This window comes from Erythrolamprus reginae, unplaced genomic scaffold (assembly GCF_031021105.1).
Source record: "Erythrolamprus reginae isolate rEryReg1 unplaced genomic scaffold, rEryReg1.hap1 H_49, whole genome shotgun sequence".
Lineage (NCBI taxonomy): Eukaryota > Metazoa > Chordata > Lepidosauria > Squamata > Dipsadidae > Erythrolamprus > Erythrolamprus reginae.
In genome coordinates this window covers 100,001-119,348 of record NW_027248505.1, presented here as the reverse complement: position 1 = coordinate 119,348, position 19,348 = coordinate 100,001, and the positions used below count along the sequence as shown (strand labels likewise).

The 19,348-nt window shown below is 41.6% G+C and overlaps 1 protein-coding gene across 3 annotated transcripts in view; it reads right to left on the bottom strand.

Annotated features, from left to right (window-relative positions):
- LOC139155711 (class I histocompatibility antigen, F10 alpha chain-like) overlaps nucleotides 1-19,348 on the bottom strand; it is a 42,109-nt gene that overhangs the window by 7,495 nt on the left and 15,266 nt on the right. For all 3 annotated transcript variants that reach the window (XM_070730971.1, XM_070730970.1, XM_070730972.1), the window contains exons 3-5: nucleotides 18,810-19,085; nucleotides 15,191-15,472; nucleotides 8,797-8,892 (exon numbers count right to left, since the gene is read on the bottom strand). In XM_070730971.1, coding sequence (XP_070587072.1) covers nucleotides 8,797-8,892; nucleotides 15,191-15,472; nucleotides 18,810-19,085 — 654 coding nt within the window. The remainder of the gene's footprint in view (nucleotides 1-8,796; nucleotides 8,893-15,190; nucleotides 15,473-18,809; nucleotides 19,086-19,348) is intronic.

The window sequence follows — 19,348 nt, the reverse complement described above, 5'->3', positions numbered from 1 at the left end:
AGAGAAGAAGTGGAGGAAGGAAGAAGAAGAGAAGGAAGAAAGAGGAAGGTAAAGAAAGAAGGAGAAGAGTAGGATGGAGGAAAAGAAAAAGAAAAATGAAAAAAGAAGAAGAGGAATGAGGAGAAAGCGAAGAAGTGGAGGAAGGAAGAAGAAGAGAAGGAAGAAGGAGGAAGGTGAAGAAAGAAGGAGAAGAGGAGGATGGAGGAAAAGAAAAAGAAAAATGAAAAAAAGAAGAGGAATGAGGAGAAAGAGAAGAAGTGGAGGAAGGAAGAAGAGAAGGAAGAAGGAGGAAGGTAAAGAAAGAAGGAGAAGAGGAGGATGGAGAAGAAAAAGAAAAATGAAAAAAGAAGAGGAGGAACGAGGAGAAAGTGAAGAAGTGGAGGAAGGAAGAAGAGAAGGAAGTAGGAGGAAGGTGAAGAAAGAAGGAGAAGAGGAGAATGGAAGAGAAGAAAAAGAAAAATGAAAAAAAGAAGAGGAGGAATGAGGAGAAAGAGAAGAAGTGGAGGAAGGAAGCAGAAGAGAAGGAAGAAGGAGGAAGGCGAAGAAAGAAGGAGAAGAGGAAGATGGAGGAGGAGAAAAAGAAAAATGAAAAAAGAAGAGGAGGAATGAGGAGAAAGTGAAGAAGTGGAGGAAGAAGCAGAAGAGAAAGAAGAAGGAGGAAGGTGAAGAAAGAAGGAGAAGAGGAGGATGGAGGAGAAAAAGAAAAATGGAAAAAAGAAGAGGAGGAATGAGGAGAAAGTGAAGAAGTGGAGGAAGGAAGAAGGAGGAAGATGAAGAAAGAAGGAGAAGAGGAGGATGGAAGAGAAGAAAAAGAAAAATGAAAAAAAGAAGAGGAGGAATGAGGAGAAAGAGAAGAAGTGGAGGAAGAAGCAGAAGAGAAAGAAGAAGGAGGAAGGTGAAGAAAGAAGGAGAAGAGGAGGATGGAGGAGAAAAAGAAAAATGGAAAAAAGAAGAGGAGGAATGAGGAGAAAGTGAAGAAGTGGAGGAAGGAAGAAGGAGGAAGGTGAAGAAAGAAGGAGAAGAGGAGGATGGAGGAGGAGAAAAAGAAAAATGAAAAAAAGAAGAGGAGGAATGAGGAGAAAGTGAAGAAGTGGAGGAAGGAAGAAGGAGGAAGATGAAGAAAGAAGGAGAAGAGGAGGATGGAAGAGAAGAAAAAGAAAAATGAAAAAAAGAAGAGGGGGAATGAGGAGAAAGAGAAGAAGGGGAGGAAGGAAGAAGAAGAGAAGGAAGAAAGAGGAAGGTAAAGAAAGAAGGAGAAGAGGAGGATGGAGGAAAAGAAAAAGAAAAATGAAAAAAGAAGAAGAGGAATGAGGAGAAAGCGAAGAAGTGGAGGAAGGAAGAAGAAGAGAAGGAAGAAGGAGGAAGGTGAAGAAAGAAGGAGAAGAGGAGGATGGAGGAAAAGAAAAAGAAAAATGAAAAAAAGAAGAGGAATGAGGAGAAAGAGAAGAAGTGGAGGAAGGAAGAAGAGAAGGAAGAAGGAGGAAGGTAAAGAAAGAAGGAGAAGAGGAGGATGGAGAAGAAAAAGAAAAATGAAAAAAGAAGAGGAGGAACGAGGAGAAAGTGAAGAAGTGGAGGAAGGAAGAAGAGAAGGAAGTAGGAGGAAGGTGAAGAAAGAAGGAGAAGAGGAGAATGGAGGAGGAGAAAAAGAAAATGAAAAAAAGAAGAGGAGGAACGAGGAGAAAGTGAAGAAGTGGAGGAAGGAAGAAGAAGAGAAGGAAGAAAGAGGAAGGTAAAGAAAGAAGGGGAAGAGGAGGTTGGAGGAGAAGAAAAAGAAAAATGAAAAAAGAAGAGGAGGAATGAGGAGAAAGAGAAGAAGTGGAGGAAGGAAGCAGAAGAGAAGGAAGAAGGAGGAAGGTGAAGAAAGAAGGAGAAGAGGAAGATGGAGGAGGAGAAAAAGAAAAATGAAAAAAAGAAGAGGAGGAATGAGGAGAAAGTGAAGAAGTGGAGGAAGGAAGAAGGAGGAAGATGAAGAAAGAAGGAGAAGAGGAGGATGGAAGAGAAGAAAAAGAAAAATGAAAAAAAGAAGAGGAGGAATGAGGAGAAAGAGAAGAAGTGGAGGAAGAAGCAGAAGAGAAAGAAGAAGGAGGAAGGTGAAGAAAGAAGGAGAAGAGGAGGATGGAGGAGAAAAAGAAAAATGGAAAAAAGAAGAGGAGGAATGAGGAGAAAGTGAAGAAGTGGAGGAAGGAAGAAGGAGGAAGGTGAAGAAAGAAGGAGAAGAGGAGGATGGAGGAGGAGAAAAAGAAAAATGAAAAAAAGAAGAGGAGGAATGAGGAGAAAGTGAAGAAGTGGAGGAAGGAAGAAGGAGGAAGATGAAGAAAGAAGGAGAAGAGGAGGATGGAAGAGAAGAAAAAGAAAAATGAAAAAAAGAAGAGGAGGAACGAGGAGAAAGTGAAGAAGTGGAGGAAGGAAGAAGAGAAGGAAGTAGGAGGAAGGTGAAGAAAGAAGGAGAAGAGGAAGATGGAGGAGGAGAAAAAGAAAAATGAAAAAAAGAAGAGGAGGAATGAGGAGAAAGTGAAGAAGTGGAGGAAGGAAGAAGGAGGAAGATGAAGAAAGAAGGAGAAGAGGAGGATGGAAGAGAAGAAAAAGAAAAATGAAAAAAAGAAGAGGAGGAATGAGGAGAAAGAGAAGAAGGGGAGGAAGGAAGAAGAAGAGAAGGAAGAAAGAGGAAGGTAAAGAAAGAAGGAGAAGAGGAGGATGGAGGAAAAGAAAAAGAAAAATGAAAAAAGAAGAAGAGGAATGAGGAGAAAGCGAAGAAGTGGAGGAAGGAAGAAGAAGAGAAGGAAGAAGGAGGAAGGTGAAGAAAGAAGGAGAAGAGGAGGATGGAGGAGGAGAAAAAGAAAAATGAAAAAAAGAAGAGGAGGAATGAGGAGAAAGAGAAGAATTGGAGGAAGGAAGAAGAAGAGAAGGAAGGAGGAAGGTAAAGAAAGAAGGAGAAGAGGAGGATGGAGAAGAAAAAGAAAAATGAAAAAAGAAGAGGAGGAACGAGGAGAAAGTGAAGAAGTGGAGGAAGGAAGAAGAGAAGGAAGTAGGAGGAAGGTGAAGAAAGAAGGAGAAGAGGAGAATGGAGGAGGAGAAAAAGAAAAATGAAAAAAAGAAGAGGAGGAACGAGGAGCAAGTGAAGAAGTGGAGGAAGGAAGAAGAAGAGAAGGAAGAAAGAGGAAGGTAAAGAAAGAAGGGGAAGAGGAGGTTGGAGGAGAAGAAAAAGAAAAATGAAAAAAGAAGAGGAGGAATGAGGAGAAAGAGAAGAAGTGGAGGAAGGAAGCAGAAGAGAAGGAAGAAGGAGGAAGGTGAAGAAAGAAGGAGAAGAGGAAGATGGAGGAGGAGAAAAAGAAAAATGAAAAAAAGAAGAGGAGGAATGAGGAGAAAGTGAAGAAGTGGAGAAAGGAAGAAGGAGGAAGATGAAGAAAGAAGGAGAAGAGGAGGATGGAAGAGAAGAAAAAGAAAAATGAAAAAAAGAAGAGGAGGAATGAGGAGAAAGAGAAGAAGTGGAGGAAGGAAGCAGAAGAGAAAGAAGAAGGAGGAAGGTGAAGAAAGAAGGAGAAGAGGAGGATGGAGGAGAAAAAGAAAAATGAAAAAAAGAAGAGGAGGAATGAGGAGAAAGTGAAAAAGTGGAGGAAGGAAGAAGGAGGAAGGTGAAGAAAGAAGGAGAAGAGGAGGATGGAGGAGGAGAAAAAGAAAAATGAAAAAAAGAAGAGGAGGAATGAGGAGAAAGTGAAGAAGTGGAGGAAGGAAGGAGGAAGGTGAAGAAAGAAGGAGAAGAGGAGGATGGAAGAGAAGAAAAAGAAAAATGAAAAAAAGAAGAGGAGGAATGAGGAGAAAGTGAAGAAGTGGAGGAAGGAAGAAGGAGGAAGGTAAAGAAAGAAGGAGAAGAGGAGGATGGAGGAGAAGAAAAGAAAAATGAAAAAAAAGAAGAGGAGGAATGAGGAAAAAGTAAAGAAGTGGAGGAAGGAAGAAGGAGGAAGGTGAAGAAAGAAGGAGAAGAGGAGGATGGAGGAGGAGAAAAAGAAAAATGAAAAAAAGAAGAGGAGGAATGAGGAGAAAGTGAAGAAGTGGAGGAAGGAAGGAGGAAGGTGAAGAAAGAAGGATAAGATGAGGATGGAAGAGAAGAAAAAGAAAAATGAAAAAAAGAAGAGGAGGAATGAGGAGAAAGTGAAGAAGTGGAGGAAGGAAGAAGGAGGAAGGTACAGAAAGAAGGAGAAGAGGAGGATGGAGGAGGAGAAAAAGAAAAATGAAAAAAAGAAGAGGAGGAATGAGGAGAAAGTAAAGAAGTGGAGGAAGGAAGAAGGAGGTAGGTGAAGAAAGAAGGAGAAGAGGAGGATGGAGGAGGAGAAAAAGAAAAATGAAAAAAAGAAGAGGAGGAATGAGGAGAAAGCGAAGAAGTGGAGGAAGGAAGAAGGAGAAGGTGAAGAAAGAAGGAGAAGAGGAGGATAGAAGAGAAGAAAAAGGAAAATGAAAAAAAAGAAGAGGAGGAATGAGGAGAAAGAGAAGAAGTGGAGGAAGGAAGAAGAAGAGAAGGAAGAAGGGGGAGGTGAAGAAAGAAGGAGAAGAGGAGGATGGAGGAGGAGAAAAAGAAAAATGAAAAAAAGAAGAGGAGGAATGAGGAGAAAGTGAAGAAGTGGAGGAAGGAAGAAGGAGGAAGGTGAAGAAAGAAGGAGAAGAGGAGGATGGAAGAGAAGAAAAAGAAAAATGAAAAAAGAAGAGGAGGAATGAGGAGAAAGTGAAGAAGTGGAGGAAGGAAGAAGGAGGAAGGTAAAGAAAGAAGGAGAAGAGGAGGATGGAGAAGAAAAAGAAAAATGAAAAAAAAGAAGAGGAGGAATGAGGAGACAGTAAAGAAGTGGAGGAAGGAAGAAGGAGGAAGGTGAAGAAAGAAAGAGAAGAGGAGGAGGGAGGAGGAGAAAAAGAAAAATGAAAAAAGAAGAGGAGGAATGAGGAGAAAGTGAAGAAGTGGAGGAAGGAAGAAGGAGGAAGGTGAAGAAAGAAGGAGAAGAGGAGGATGGAAGAGAAGAAAAAGAAAAATGAAAAAAAGAGGAGGAATGAGGAGAAAGAGAAGAAGGGGAGGAAGGAAGAAGAAGAGAAGGAAGAAAGAGGAAGGTAAAGAAAGAAGGGGAAGAGGAGGTTGGAGGAGAAGAAAAAGGAAAATGAAAAAAAAAAAGAGGAGGAATGAGGAGAAAGAGAAGAAGTGGAGGAAGGAAGAAGAAGAGCAGGAAGAAGGAGGAAGATGAAGAAAGAAGGAGAAGAGGAGGATGGAAGAGAAGAAAAAGAAAAATGAAAAAAAAGAGGAGGAATGAGGAGAAAGAGAAGAAGGGGAGGAAGGAAGAAGAAGAGAAGGAAGAAAGAGGAAGGTAAAGAAAGAAGGGGAAGAGGAGGTTGGAGGAGAAGAAAAAGGAAAATGAAAAAAAAGAAGAGGAGGAATGAGGAGAAAGAGAAGAAGTGGAGGAAGGAAGAAGAAGAGAAGGAAGAAGGGGGAAGGTGAAGAAAGAAGGAGAAGAGGAGGATGGAGGAGGAGAAAAAGAAAAATGAAAAAAAGAAGAGGAGGAATGAGGAGAAAGTGAAGAAGTGGAGGAAGGAAGAAGAAGAGAAGGAAGAAAGAGGAAGGTAAAGAAAGAAGGAGAAGAGGAGGATGGAGAAGAAAAGGAAAAAAGAAAAAAGAAGAGGAGGAATGAGGAGAAAGAGAAGAAATGGAGGAAGGAAGGAGAGAAGGAAGAAGGAGGAAGGTAAAGAAAGAAGAAGAGGATGGAGGAGAAGAAAAAGAAAAATGAAAAAAAGAAGAGGAATGAGGAGAAAGTGAAGAAGTGGAGGAAGGAAGAAAGAGGAAGGTGAAGAAAGAAGGAGAAGAGGAGGAGGGAGGAGAAGAAAAAGAAAAATGAAAAAAAGAAGAGGAGGAATGAGGAAAAAGAGAAGAAGTGGAGGAAGGAAGAAGAAGAGAAGAAGGAGGTGGAAGATGAAGAAAGAAGGAGAAGAGGAGGATGGAGGAGGAGAAAAAAAATGAAAAAAAGAAGAGGAGGAATGAGGAGAAAGTGAAGAAGTGGAGGAAGGAAGAAGGAGGAAGGTAAAGAAAGAAGGAGAAGAGGAGGTTGGAGGAGGAGAAAAAGAAAAATGAAAAAAAGAAGAGGAGGAATGAGGAGAAAGTAAAGAAGTGGAGGAAGGAAGAAGGAGGAAGGTGAAGAAAGAAGGAGAAGAGGAGGATGGAGGAGGAGAAAAAGAAAAATGAAAAAAAGAAGAGGAGGAATGAGGAGATAGTGAAGAAGTGGAGGAAGGAAGGAGGAAGATGAAGAAAGAAGGAGAAGAGGAGGATGGAAGAGAAGAAAAAGAAAAATGAAAAAAAAGAGGAGGAATGAGGAGAAAGAGAAGAAGGGGAGGAAGGAAGAAGAAGAGAAGGAAGAAAGAGGAAGGTAAAGAAAGAAGGGGAAGAGGAGGTTGGAGGAGAAGAAAAAGGAAAATGAAAAAAAGAAGAGGAGGAATGAGGAGAAAGAGAAGAAGTGGAGGAAGGAAGAAGAAGAGAAGGAAGAAGGGGGAAGGTGAAGAAAGAAGGAGAAGAGGAGGATGGAGGAGGAGAAAAAGAAAAATGAAAAAAAGAAGAGGAGGAATGAGGAGAAAGTGAAGAAGTGGAGGAAGGAAGAAGAAGAGAAGGAAGAAAGAGGAAGGTAAAGAAAGAAGGAGAAGAGGAGGATGGAGAAGAAAAGGAAAAAAGAAAAAAGAAGAGGAGGAATGAGGAGAAAGAGAAGAAATGGAGGAAGGAAGGAGAGAAGGAAGAAGGAGGAAGGTAAAGAAAGAAGAAGAGGATGGAGGAGAAGAAAAAGAAAAATGAAAAAAGAAGAGGAATGAGGAGAAAGTGAAGAAGTGGAGGAAGGAAGAAAGAGGAAGGTGAAGAAAGAAGGAGAAGAGGAGGAGGGAGGAGAAGAAAAAGAAAAATAAAAAAAGAAGAGGAGGAATGAGGAGAAAGCAAAGAAGTGGAGGAAGGAAGAAGAAGAGAAGGAAGAAGGAGGAAGGTAAAGAAAGAAGGAGAAGAGGAGGATGGAGGAGAAGAAAAAGAAAAATGAAAAAAGAAGAGGAGGAATGAGGAAAAAGAGAAGAAGTGGAGGAAGGAAGAAGAAGAGAAGAAGGAGGTGGAAGATGAAGAAAGAAGGAGAAGAGGAGGATGGAGGAGGAGAAAAAAAATGAAAAAAAGAAGAGGAGGAATGAGGAGAAAGTAAAGAAGTGGAGGAAGGAAGAAGGAGGAAGGTGAAGAAAGAAGGAGAAGAGGAGGATGGAGGAGGTGAAAAAGAAAAATGAAAAAAGAAGAGGAGGAATGAGGAGAAAGTGAAGAAGTGGAGGAAGGAAGAAGGAGGAAGATGAAGAAAGAAGAAGAAGAGGAGGATGGAGGAGAAGAAAAAGAAAATGAAAAAAGAAGAGGAGGAATGAGGAGAAAGAGAAGAAGTGGAGGAAGGAAGAAGAAGAGAAGAAGGAGGAGGAGGAAGATGAAGAAAGAAGGAGAAGAGGAGGATGGAGGAGAAAAAGAAAAATGAAAAAAGAAGAGGAGGAATGAGGAGAAAATAAAGAAGTGGAGGAAGGAAGAAGGAGGAAGGTGAAGAAAGAAGGAGAAGAGGAGGATGGAGGAGGAGAAAAAGAAAAATGAAAAAAAGAAGAGGAGGAATGAGGAGAAAGTGAAGAAGTGAAGGAAGGAAGAAGGAGGAAGGTGAAGAAAGAAGGAGAAGAGGAGGATGGAAGAGAAGAAAAAGAAAAATGAAAAAAAAGAGGAGGAATGAGGAGAAAGAGAAGAAGGGGAGTAAGGAAGAAGAAGAGAAGGAAGAAAGAGGAAGGTAAAGAAAGAAGCGGAAGAGGAGGTTGGAGGAGAAGAAAAAGACAAATGAAATAAGAAGAGGAGGAATGAGGAGAAAGCGAAGAAGTGGAGGAAGGAAGAAGGAGGAAGGTGAAGAAAGAAGGAGAAGAGGAGGATAGAAGAGAAGAAAAAGAAAAATGAAAAAAAGAAGAGGAGGAATGAGGAGAAAGAGAAGAAGGGGAGGAAGGAAGAAGAAGAGAAGGAAGAAAGAGGAAGGTAAAGAAAGAAGGAGAAGAGGAGGATGGAGGAGAAGAAAAAGAAAAAAGAAAAAAGAAGAGGAGGAATGAGGAGAAAGAGAAGAAATGGAGGAAGGAAGGAGAGAAGGAAGAAGGAGGAAGGTAAAGAAAGAAGAAGAGGATGGAGGAGAAGAAAAAGAAAAATGAAAAAAGAAGAGGAGGAATGAGGAGAAAGCGAAGAAGTGGAGGAAGGAAGAAGAAGAGAAGAAGGAGGAAGGTGAAGAAAGAAGGAGAAGAGGAGGAAGGAGGAGAAAGACAAGAAGAGGAGGAGGAGATGGGAGGAGAAAAGGATGGGGAGGAGGAAGGAGGAGAAAGATAAGGAGGAAGAAAAAGGAATGAGGAGAAACAGAGGAAGAGGAAGGAGAAGAGGAGGTGGGAGGAAGAAGGAAGGAGGAGAAGAGGAGGAGGCAGTTTGGCCCAGTGGTTAAGGCACCAGGTTAAAAAGCAAATGACCAAACATGAGTTGAAGTCTCATCTTGGCCATGAAAGTCAGCTAGGTGACTTTGTCTCAGCCCAACCCACCTCACTGGGTTGTTGAGATGGGGGGGGGGGATACGAGGGAGGTGTGTTGGATATGTTTTCTGCCTTGAGTTATTTGGGAAAATAACAAAGGCAGGTAATAAATAAATGAATAAACAAAGATGCAACTAGCACATAAGCAGACAAGCTCCCTAGCTCCCTGAAGAGAGACACTTGGGAGGAATCGCCCCAACTTTCAACTACCCAGAAAAGGATACTTACTTCGAAATGACAAGATCCCAATAATTGCACACACTACGATAATGCCAGCTGCAGCAGCACCGATGATATACCACAGGTTGAACCGGGATTGTGGAACTGGATTGAGAAAAAAAGTTAATCACTCAATGGGAACCACAAAATATCTGCTTATTGGGCAAAAAGATATCAAACAATGAGAAAAATAAAGAGATCTGCCAAGTTAAGAAATGTCAGATGTCTTTACGTCATAGAAGATGCTCAATTTTTTATTCCACATCTACACCAGCAGTCACCTACCTCGCGGACCACTAAATTAGTAATTTTAAATCCCACGGATCACTAATATGAATTTTTTAAAAAAAGATAAATAGTATTTGGTGCAATTTTAAAAAGCAAATATTTTTCTGTGGTCCACCAAAAGTTTCTCACGGACCACCAGTGGTTGTCTATACCAGCTCACATTAGAGAAACATCTTTCAGCTGTGGCGAGGGGGGCGTTTGCCCAGGTTTGCCTGGTGCACCAGTTGCGGCCCTATTTGGATCGGGATTCACTGCTCACAGTCACTCATGCACTCATCACCTCGAGGCTTGACTACTGTAACACTCTCTACATGGGGTTACCTTTGAAAAGTGTTCGGAAACTTCAGATCGTGCAGAATGCAGCTGCGAGAGCAATCATGGGCTTCCCAAGGTATGCCCATGTCACACCAACACTCCGCAGTCTGCATTGGTTGCCGATCAGTTTCCGGTCACAATTCAAAGTGTTGGTTATGACCTATAAAGCCCTTCACGGCACCAGGCCAGGTTATCTCCGGGACCGCCTTCTGCCGCAACAGTGAGAAAAATAAAGAGATCTACCAAGTTAAGAAATGTCAGATATCTTTAGGTCATAGGACAGTGATGGCGAACCTTTTTTTCCTCAGGTGCCAAGCATCTCAGACATTAACACCCTTGAAAATGTCCAAAGATACTTCACCAGAAGAGCCCTTCACTCCTCCACTCGAAACAGAATACCCTACGAGACTAGACTTTCAATCCTGGGCTTAGAAAGTCTAGAACTAAGACGCCTTAAACAAGATCTAAGTATTGCCCACAAGATCATATGCTGCAACGTCCTGCCTGTCGGCGACTACTTCAGCTTCAACCGCAACAACACAAGAGCACATAACAGATTTAAACTTTAATATTAACCGCTCCAAACTTGACTGTAAAAAATACAACCTCAGTAACCGAGTTGTTGAAGCGTGGAACTCATTACTGGACTCCATAGTGTCATCCCCAAACCCCCAACTCTTTACCCTTAGATTATCCACGGTTGACCTATCCAGATTCCTAAGAGGTCAGTAAGGGGCGAGTACAAGTGCACTAGAGTGCCTTCTGTCCCCTGTCCTATTGCTCTCCTATATCTCCTATTCCTTTCTTCTATTCCTATATCTCTTCTTCTATTTTTTCATTGATATGTTCTAATACTATATCTTCTTTCTTAAATATATTTTACTATGAGTATCTCCTCTATAACCTTCATCATGTATTTTACTATGTGTGTGTGTGTGTGTGTGTGTGTGTGTGTGTGTATATATATATATATATATATATATATATATATATTTTCGTAAATTTTCACGGGTATATGTATGTAGATTGTTCTGAGTTCGGGTTTTGCCCTGTGTAATGTTTTGCATGTCTATGCGACGTTTCGGTGAAATCACATTCACCATCTTCAGGCTGGAGTTCCAATCTTTGCTTTGTTGTAAATGAAATATTAGCAACTGACATTCTTCCTAGTATGTAGTGTGGGGTGGAGATTTGCTTTGAATGTAGCAAATAGATTGGGTGACTATGCTTCAGTGATCTGATTGGTTGGTGTAATCATAGTTATTAGAAGGAATGACATGGAGATTTTATGAAGTGTTTTGTTTAAGGCTGATTTCCAAATATAAAATTCTAAAATCATAATAATTAAAAGGATTGACATATTGATTATTATGAAGTGTTTATTTTGTTTAAGGCTGGTTTCCAAATCTCTGGCAGGCGGGAGGTATCATCCCTTTTATTTAAACAAAAGGGTCTCCTTTCAATTTCGATAGCTTCTAGAGAGATTCTTCTATATAAATTCTCTGTTTTGTGGAGTAATTTAGTTTTTTCAAAGTCAATTTCGTGCCCTGTTTTTTTAATGTGCTGGACAAGGGAGGAGGTCTTTTCTTGTTTTTTGACTGCATTCACATGTTCTGCTATGCGTTGGCTCACTCTTCGGTTAGTTTGTCCAATGTATGTGGCTGCACATGTTTTGCAAGGGATTTCATAGATTCCTTGGTATTCTAATTGGATTTTATCTTTGGGGCTCCTTAGGATATTAGATATTTTTTGGTTAGTGCAAAATGAGGTTTTGATGTTATGTTTGTGCAGAATTTTACTAATTTTATCCGTGGTGCCTTTGATGTAAGGAAGGATGGTGGTGCCATTGTCCTGTTCTTGATCTTGTTTTTTGGGGGGTGTCTCTTTATTGATTAGGTTTGTTATTGTTTTCTCTTTGAATCCATTAGAAATTAGTACATCTTTGAGTTTGTTCAATTCAGTTTTTAAGTGCTCATGGTCAGCTAAGCGTTTGGTTCTGGTGATGAGAGTTTTGGCCACTGAGGTGATTTGTGCGGGGTGGTGGTGTGAGTGTGCATTTAGATAACGGTTGGTATGGGTTTTCTTTTGGTAGATAGTATGTCCTAGGCTGCCATTGGGTTTTTTATAGACCAGTACATCTAGAAAGGGAAGTTGATCATTGATTTCTGTTTCCATAGTAAACTGTATTTTGGGGTGTAGGCTGTTGAGATGTGTGAGGAAATTGTCTAGTTTTTCTTTACCATGTGGCCAAATTACAAAGGTATCATCAACATATCTCAGCCAAAGTTTGGGTTTGTATTTGGCTTGCTCTAAAGCATTATTTTCGAAATATTCCATATAGAGGTTGGCTATGACAGGTGATAGAGGTGATCCCATGGGGGCTCCCTCTATCTGTTTATATCTTTGTTCATTATAGATGAAGTATGTATTGGTCAGGCAGTGGTTGGTAAGGTCTAGGATATATTTGGGGGGTTTGTGTTTGTCCTGGATAGCTGTCAAGGCTTCTTTAATAGGTATTTGTGTGAACAGGGACACGACATCGAAACTTACAAGTAGGTCACCGGGTTGTAGGTTTTGTTTTTTGATTATTTGTATAAAGTGGAATGAATTTTGAACATATGAGGTAATAGTTTCTGTATATGGTTGAAGGTATTTGGCTAAAAATTTGGCAAGGTTTTGTAGAGGGGAGCCTATAGAACTGACTATTGGCCTGAGAGGTATTCCTTCTTTGTGTATTTTTGGAAGGCCATAGAGTTTTGGACATATGGAAGATTTTTCTCTGGGGATGATTTTTTGCTGGATTTCTTCGCTGATGGGAGAGGCCTTGATTTTAGATTTGGTGGTTTTTTCTAGGTAGGTGGTAGGATCTGTGCTTAGGAGTTTGTAGGCCGGGTTTTGTAGTAGATTTGTCATTTTTTCTTTGTATTCTGCTGTGTTCATTACTATAGTGGAGTTTCCTTTATCGGCTGGGAGGATTATTATTTCCTGGTTTTTCTTCAGATTGATAAGTGCATCTCTTTCTTCCTGCTGTATGTTGCTTTTAGGAGGTTTGCTAGAGCAGAGAATATTAGTGACTTTAAGTCTGATTTTGTTAGCAGTATCTGGGTTGATTTTATTTAAAGTTGTTTCAATTCCACATATGATGTTTTCAGTTGGTATGCGTCTTGGAGTTATTGCAAAATTAAATCCTTTTGAAAGAATATTGGTTTCTGTAGTGGTGAGTATCTTGTCTGATATGTTATGTACTGTTTTGGTCATAAGTTGTTGTGGAGGGTTGGGTTTTTGCTGTACCTCTAGTATTTGGAGTTTCTTATTATGTGTGTCTGTCTTGTATTGGGTTTCTGTTTCTGCCCTCCAGATTGATATTTGTTTGAATTTATCCCAGAGTATAGGGTGTATTTGGTTACTGATTTTAAGGTGAAGAGAGAGTAGACTTTTGTTTATTTCATCCAGTATGAATCTTTTTTTGTGGAGTTCATTTCTGATTAGGGCTAATTCAGTTCTTTTTAGGATCCTCTCTATGGTTGGGGTTTTTGGGTGGAATTTTAGTTGGAATTTTATATTTGGAAATCAGCCTTAAACAAAACACTTCATAAAATCTCCATGTCATTCCTTCTAATAACTATGATTACACCAACCAATCAGATCACTGAAGCATAGTCACCCAATCTATTTGCTACATTCAAAGCAAATCTCCACCCCACACTACATACTAGGAAGAATGTCAGTTGCTAATATTTCATTTACAACAAAGCAAAGATTGGAACTCCAACCTGAAGATGGTGAATGTGATTTCACCGAAACGTCGCATAGACATGCAAAACATTACACAGGGCAAAACCCGAACTCAGAACAATCTACATATATATATATATATATATATATATATAGAGAGAGAGAGAGAGAGAGACACACACACATATACCCACTAAAACCCTCATTGTGTATTGGACTAACTAACTAACTAAATGAATAAATAAATAGATAAATAAATAGATAAATAGATAGATAGATAGATAGTTAGATAGATAGATGGATGGATGGATGGATGGATGGATGGATGGATGAATAAATAAATAAATAAATAATTCAGTGCCTGGAGAGGGTGAAAACAGCTTTCCCCCGCCACCCCCGGAGGCTCTCTGGAGACTGGAAACGGCCTGTTTCCCAACTTCTGGTGGGCCCAATAGGCTTGTGTTTTGCCCTAACCTGGCACCAAAGACTTCCCTGAAGCCAGGGGAGGGTAAAAATGCCCTTCCCCATTCTTTCAGAGGCTCTATAGAAGCCAAAAACGCCCTCCCAGAGCCTCTAATGCAAGCCAAAAATCAGCTGGCCGGCACACACATGCACATTGGAGTTGAGCTAGGGCAACGGCTCGTGTGCCAGCAGATATGGCTTCTTGTGCCCCCTTTGGCACCCGTGCCATAGGTTCGCCATCCCTGTCATAGGAGATGCCCAAATTTCCATTCCACACATTCTACATCTATACCAGCAGTCACTAACCTTTCAGATCTCAGGACCACTAAATTAGTAATTTTAAATCTTGTGGACTATTAATATGATTTTTTTTTTTTTTAAAGATAAAATAGTATTTGTTGCAACATAAAAATGCAAATATTTTTTCTGCGGTCCAAAATTTTCTCACGGACCATCAGTGGTCTATACTAGGGATGTCAAATTCGATTACAATGAAGGCCGCATCAGGGCTGTGTTTGATTTATTTATTTATTGGATTTGTATGCCGCCCCTCTCCGGAGACTCGGGGCGGCTAACAGCAATAATAAGACAGCGTACAATAATAATCCAATACTAAAAACGATTAAAAACCCATTAATATAAAAACCAAACATACATACAGACATAACATATATAAAATTGTAAAGGCCTAGGGGGAAAGAGTATGAGGTGGGTTTTAAGTAGCTTACGAAAGGCAAGGAGGGTGGGGGCAATTCTAATCTCTGGGGGGAGTTGGTTCCAGATGGCCACAGAGAAGGCTCTTCCCCTGGGTCCCGCCAAGCGCCATTGTTTAGTTGACGGGACCCGGAGAAGACCCACTCTGTGGGACCTTGATGTTGGGAGACCGAGGTGGGTGTGGCCAAAGTGGGTGTGGCCAGCTTGACATCCCTTGTGTTGGAGGCGCCTGTGAGGGCCCGAAAGTTCTCTCAGTGGAAATGGCCTCCCGAGTTCTGATTTCAGCTGTGAGAGCCTCCTGCAACCCTCTGACAGTGAAAATGGAGCTTAGGCGGGCCACAGGCAGCCCTCCCAGGCTCCATTTTTGCTGATAGAGGTACCGCAGGCTGGTCCTTTGCTGTTGCCATAATGGCCCCATAGGCCAGATCTAAGCACGCTGTGGGCCAGATCTAAGCACCCCATAGGTAAAAAATACCAAAGAAACTCTAGTTGCCTTTTGAAAAACATTTTGGGACAACCAAATTTGATTGAAAATCTCTATTGGGGTCGGCAACCTTAAACACTCGAAGAGCCAAAAAGGTCCTAACTGGAAGGCCCCATTCAATTCTGGAGCCAGCCAGAAGTCCGGTTCACCCATCATAGAGTCTCTTCCTAGTGTGGCATCCTTTTTCCTCTCGTTAGAGGAAGTCGGTTCCCCTACCATAGAGTCTTTTCATTGCATGGCACCCTATTTCCTCTACCTGTTCTAACTAAAAGCCCGAGCAATTGTGGAGCTGTCCAGCATCAGGGTGCTGCAGTGGATGAAAAAGCCACATGCGGCTCCAGAGCCGCAGGTTGCTGACCCCTGATCTCCATAAACATTTTCCCATAAACAGGCAGCTTTTCTCACCCTTCAGGGCCAGTTCCAGAGGCTCAGGCAGACCGTCGTGATCCACGTAGCACTGATAACGGTCCCTTTCTTGGGGGTCGATCTGGATGCTGAGCCAGTAGTGGTAGGTCCCATCCGCATTGGGGGCCACAGACTTATGGAAGGTATCCTGCAGCCAGACCTCCCCGTCCCTCGTCCAGAAGGCATCGATCTCCCTGGGGTAGAAGCCATAAGGTTCGCAGATGTGAGTTTCCATCCCATCCATGAGCTCCGTCCTGCTGCTCATCTTCACCATTGGAGGCTCTGGGGAAAAAAGGCATTTATGATCAAAACTGAGTCCCCCTTGAAATCATCATGATTTGAGTGTTCGGAGAGGGGCAGCATACAAGTGTAATAGAAACATAGAAACATAGAAGGGCAGAAAAAGACCTCATGGTCCATCTAGTCTGCCCTTATACTATTTCCTCTATTTTATCTTACAATGGATATGTGTTTATCCCAGGCATGTTTAAATTCAGTTACTGTGGATTTACCAACCACGTCTCCTGGAAGTTTGTTCCAAGGATCTACTACTCTTTCAGTGAAATAATATTTTCTCACCTTGCTTTTGATCTTTCCCCCAACTAACTTCAGATTGTGTCCCCTTGTTCTTGTGTTCACTTTCCTATTAAAAACACTTCCCTCCTGAACCTTATTTAACCCTTTAACATATTAAATGTTTCGATTGTGACCCCCCTTTCCCTTCTGTCCTCCAGACTATACAGATTGAGTTCATTAAGTCTTTCCTGATACGTTTTATGCTTAAGACCTTCCACCATTCTTGTAGCCCGTCTTTGGACCCGTTCAATTTTGTCAATATCTTTTTGTAGGTGAGGTCTCCTACTAATAATAAATCATTATTAATCATTATTATTGTGCATCGTGAGCCACGGTGGCTTAGTGGTTAGAGTGCAGTACTGCAGGCTACCTCTGCTGCCTGCCGGCTGCCTGCAATTTAGCAGTTAAAATCACACCGGGCTCAAGATTGACTAAGCCTTCCATCCTTCTGAGGTGGGTAAAATGAGGACCCAAATTGTTGGAGGCAAGAGGCTGACTCTGAAAAACACTGCTGAAAAAGCAGTGTGAAGCGGTATACAAGTCTAAATGCTATTGCTATCACACATGCAACCAGAACGAGGTGTCACCCAATAGATCCAAGTTGCTTGGAACAGTTTCTTTCAGCCAGAAAAACATAAAAACACTTTATTTAAATGCAGGTAGTTTTCGACTTAAAACTGTTCATTTAGTGACCAAAGTTATAGCGGCACTGAACAAAGTACAGTAATTCGTAACCCTTTTCACATTTATGATGATGATAATAATAATAATAATAATAATAATAATAATAATAATAATAATAATCCACTGGAACTTGTGCCAGAAATACCATTTACCAGTGGCAAAGAACTAGTGGGATCATAAGGCTGAAAAAGTGGTCGAAAATGAGCAAGCAAAACTACTGTGGGACTTCCGACTTCAGACTGACCGAATTCTGAAGCATAACACACCAGACATTGTGATCGTGGAGAAAAAGAAAGTATGGATCATCGACATCGCAATCCCAGGAGACAACAGAATTGAGGAGAAGCAGCTAGAGAAATTAGTGAAATAGGAAGATCTAAAAATTGAGCTGCAATGACTCTGGCATAAGCCCGTGAAAGTCGTCCCAGTGGTACTTGGCCCGCTGGGCGCACTGCCAAAGGATCTCAGCAGACATTTGAAAACCATTGGAATTGACAAAATCTCCATCTGTCAATTGCAAAAGGCCGCTTTACTGGGATCGGCAAACATAATTCGCCGCTACATCACGCAGTCCTAGGTGCTTGGGAAGCGCCCGACCGGTGGTGAAATACGAAATCCAGCATAGTGATCTCGTTTGCTATGTTGTACTGACATAATAATAATAATAATAATAATAATAATAATAATAATAATAATAATAATAATAATAATTTATTAGATTTGTATGCCGCCCCTCTCCGATGATGGTTGCAACATTCCCACTGCCACGTGATTTACATTTGAATGCTTGACAATGGGCTCACATTTATGACGGTTGCAGTGTCTCAAAGTCCTTTAGCAAAGTTCTGATGAGTAAAAGCCAATCGGAATCAAAATGGAGTTAGAAGGGACCTTGGTGGTCTTCTAGCTCAAGCCAGAGCTAAAAGAGTCCAGCTCAAGCAGGAGACCCTATACGAGGGATGTCAAATTCAATTTCATTGAGGACCACATTAGGACTGTGTTTGACCTCGGGGTTTGGGGTGAGCCAGCTCAACATCACTCGTGTTGGAGACTCCGGTGGCAGCGCCAAAGCTCTGCCAGCGAAAATGGGCTCCCGAGGGCTGTTTCCGGATGCAATGGCCTCCTGCAACCCTCTGCCAGTAAAAACAGAGCCTGTGAGTGCTGCCCTCCTGAATTCCTTTTTCACTGGCAGTGGCACCTCTGGTCAGTCCTTTGCGGTTTCCAGAGCGGCCCAATAGTGTACATTTCCACCCGTGTCAATTTAGTGGAGCGGTCAATGTGCCGGTGCCTTGAATCCATGAGGGTCTGGGTGGGAGTTAACAGGCTCAAGTTCAACGCAGACAAGACTGAGAGTCTTCGGAGAGGGGCGGCATGCAAATATAATAATAATAATAATAATAATAATAATAATAATAATAATAATAATAGTTGTTGTTGTTGTTGTTCTGGCTTCTGGTAGAAATTTAGCAATTACAAATAACTCTTATCAAATGCATTATATCATGAATAAAGAAACTCCATTAATTTCTCTGCTCTTCTGGAATTCAAACACATTTCGTACACGCATTTATCTGTTGGTCTGTTATCTCCCTTGACTGCATTTCTCACATTCCTTCTCCTTCTCCACTTAACAAGATTTATTTTCCTAACAGCTTGATCTCTAAAAACAGCAGCCCTGACTGTTAATCAACACAGAATACTTTTTCTTACTTGAGAGCAGCAAGAAAAACCTCCATTTTTCTCATCGGCAACGTTGAAACTCCACCCTTCTTCCCCACTGACCCTCTGACGTGCCAAATACATCACTACAGTATTTAACCCATTCCTCTCCTTAATATCTTCTTCCAGACTTCTGTTCTCTACATTTTTGGGCTCTTCTGAATTTAGGGTTAAGCCAGAGAGTGTCTGATTCTCCCTCGCTAGATCCTAAACTCATAACTCCCTCCTGTGGCTGGCCTCCCACCTGTTCTACTACCTGTAACCCCAGGCCTCCCACTAATTCATAAAAACTATCTGAATCAGAGTCCTCAATATCTTCATCATCCTCCAACTGACCAGGAGTATGTACAACAATGATTATTATTATTATTATTTTTAGATTTGTATGCCGCCCCCTCTCCGAAGACGACTACTACTACTACTACTACTACTACTATTATTACTATTATTGTTGTTGTTGTTGTTATTATTATTATTATTATTATTATTATTATTATTATTATTATTATTATGGGTTCTGCCTCCTAAAGACTCCACCATCTGTCTGTCTTTGAACCTACACAGAAAACACTTGCCACACCAAAACAATACATGGAGTAGCACCTTCTCCACACTTTTCTCCCTGGCCATTTCTCTGTACCTTTCCTCAAGGGCGCGTTCAATCCATAGTGCTCGTTCTTCTTCATCCACTCCGTGCAGGTGCTCTCCAGGTAGCCCCTGAAGCGTTGCATGATGGCGGTTTCACTCTCCCATTTCCACTTGATTAACAGGGCTTCCTTGTCGGCTGCGAACCAGCTGGAGGTCCCCATGTCATACTTGAGGAAATGCCTCCCGTCGTAGCCGTACTGCCAGCGTCCGCTCCTGGTCCCGTCTTCCCGTACTTCACAAGTGATGATCATCTGGACGATGTGATACCCTAAAAGAAGCATCCCCAGAGTCAAGGAGGAAAAGCTCCCTCTTGGGAGATCGGGGAAAGCCACTCCCTACTCCGGATTCTGTGACTGCTGAGACGAGAAAGCAAGTAAGACAGGGATTACAGGAAGAGATCCTTGGGGACCACCTGAGGTCAAGACAGAATTTGGGAACTGTAAGACTCAGCCTCACTATGAAGGAACTCACCATAAACGAGGTGTCAAGCCTGAATTTTATTGGGGGGTGGGATTGTTTCAGAGGTGGGTT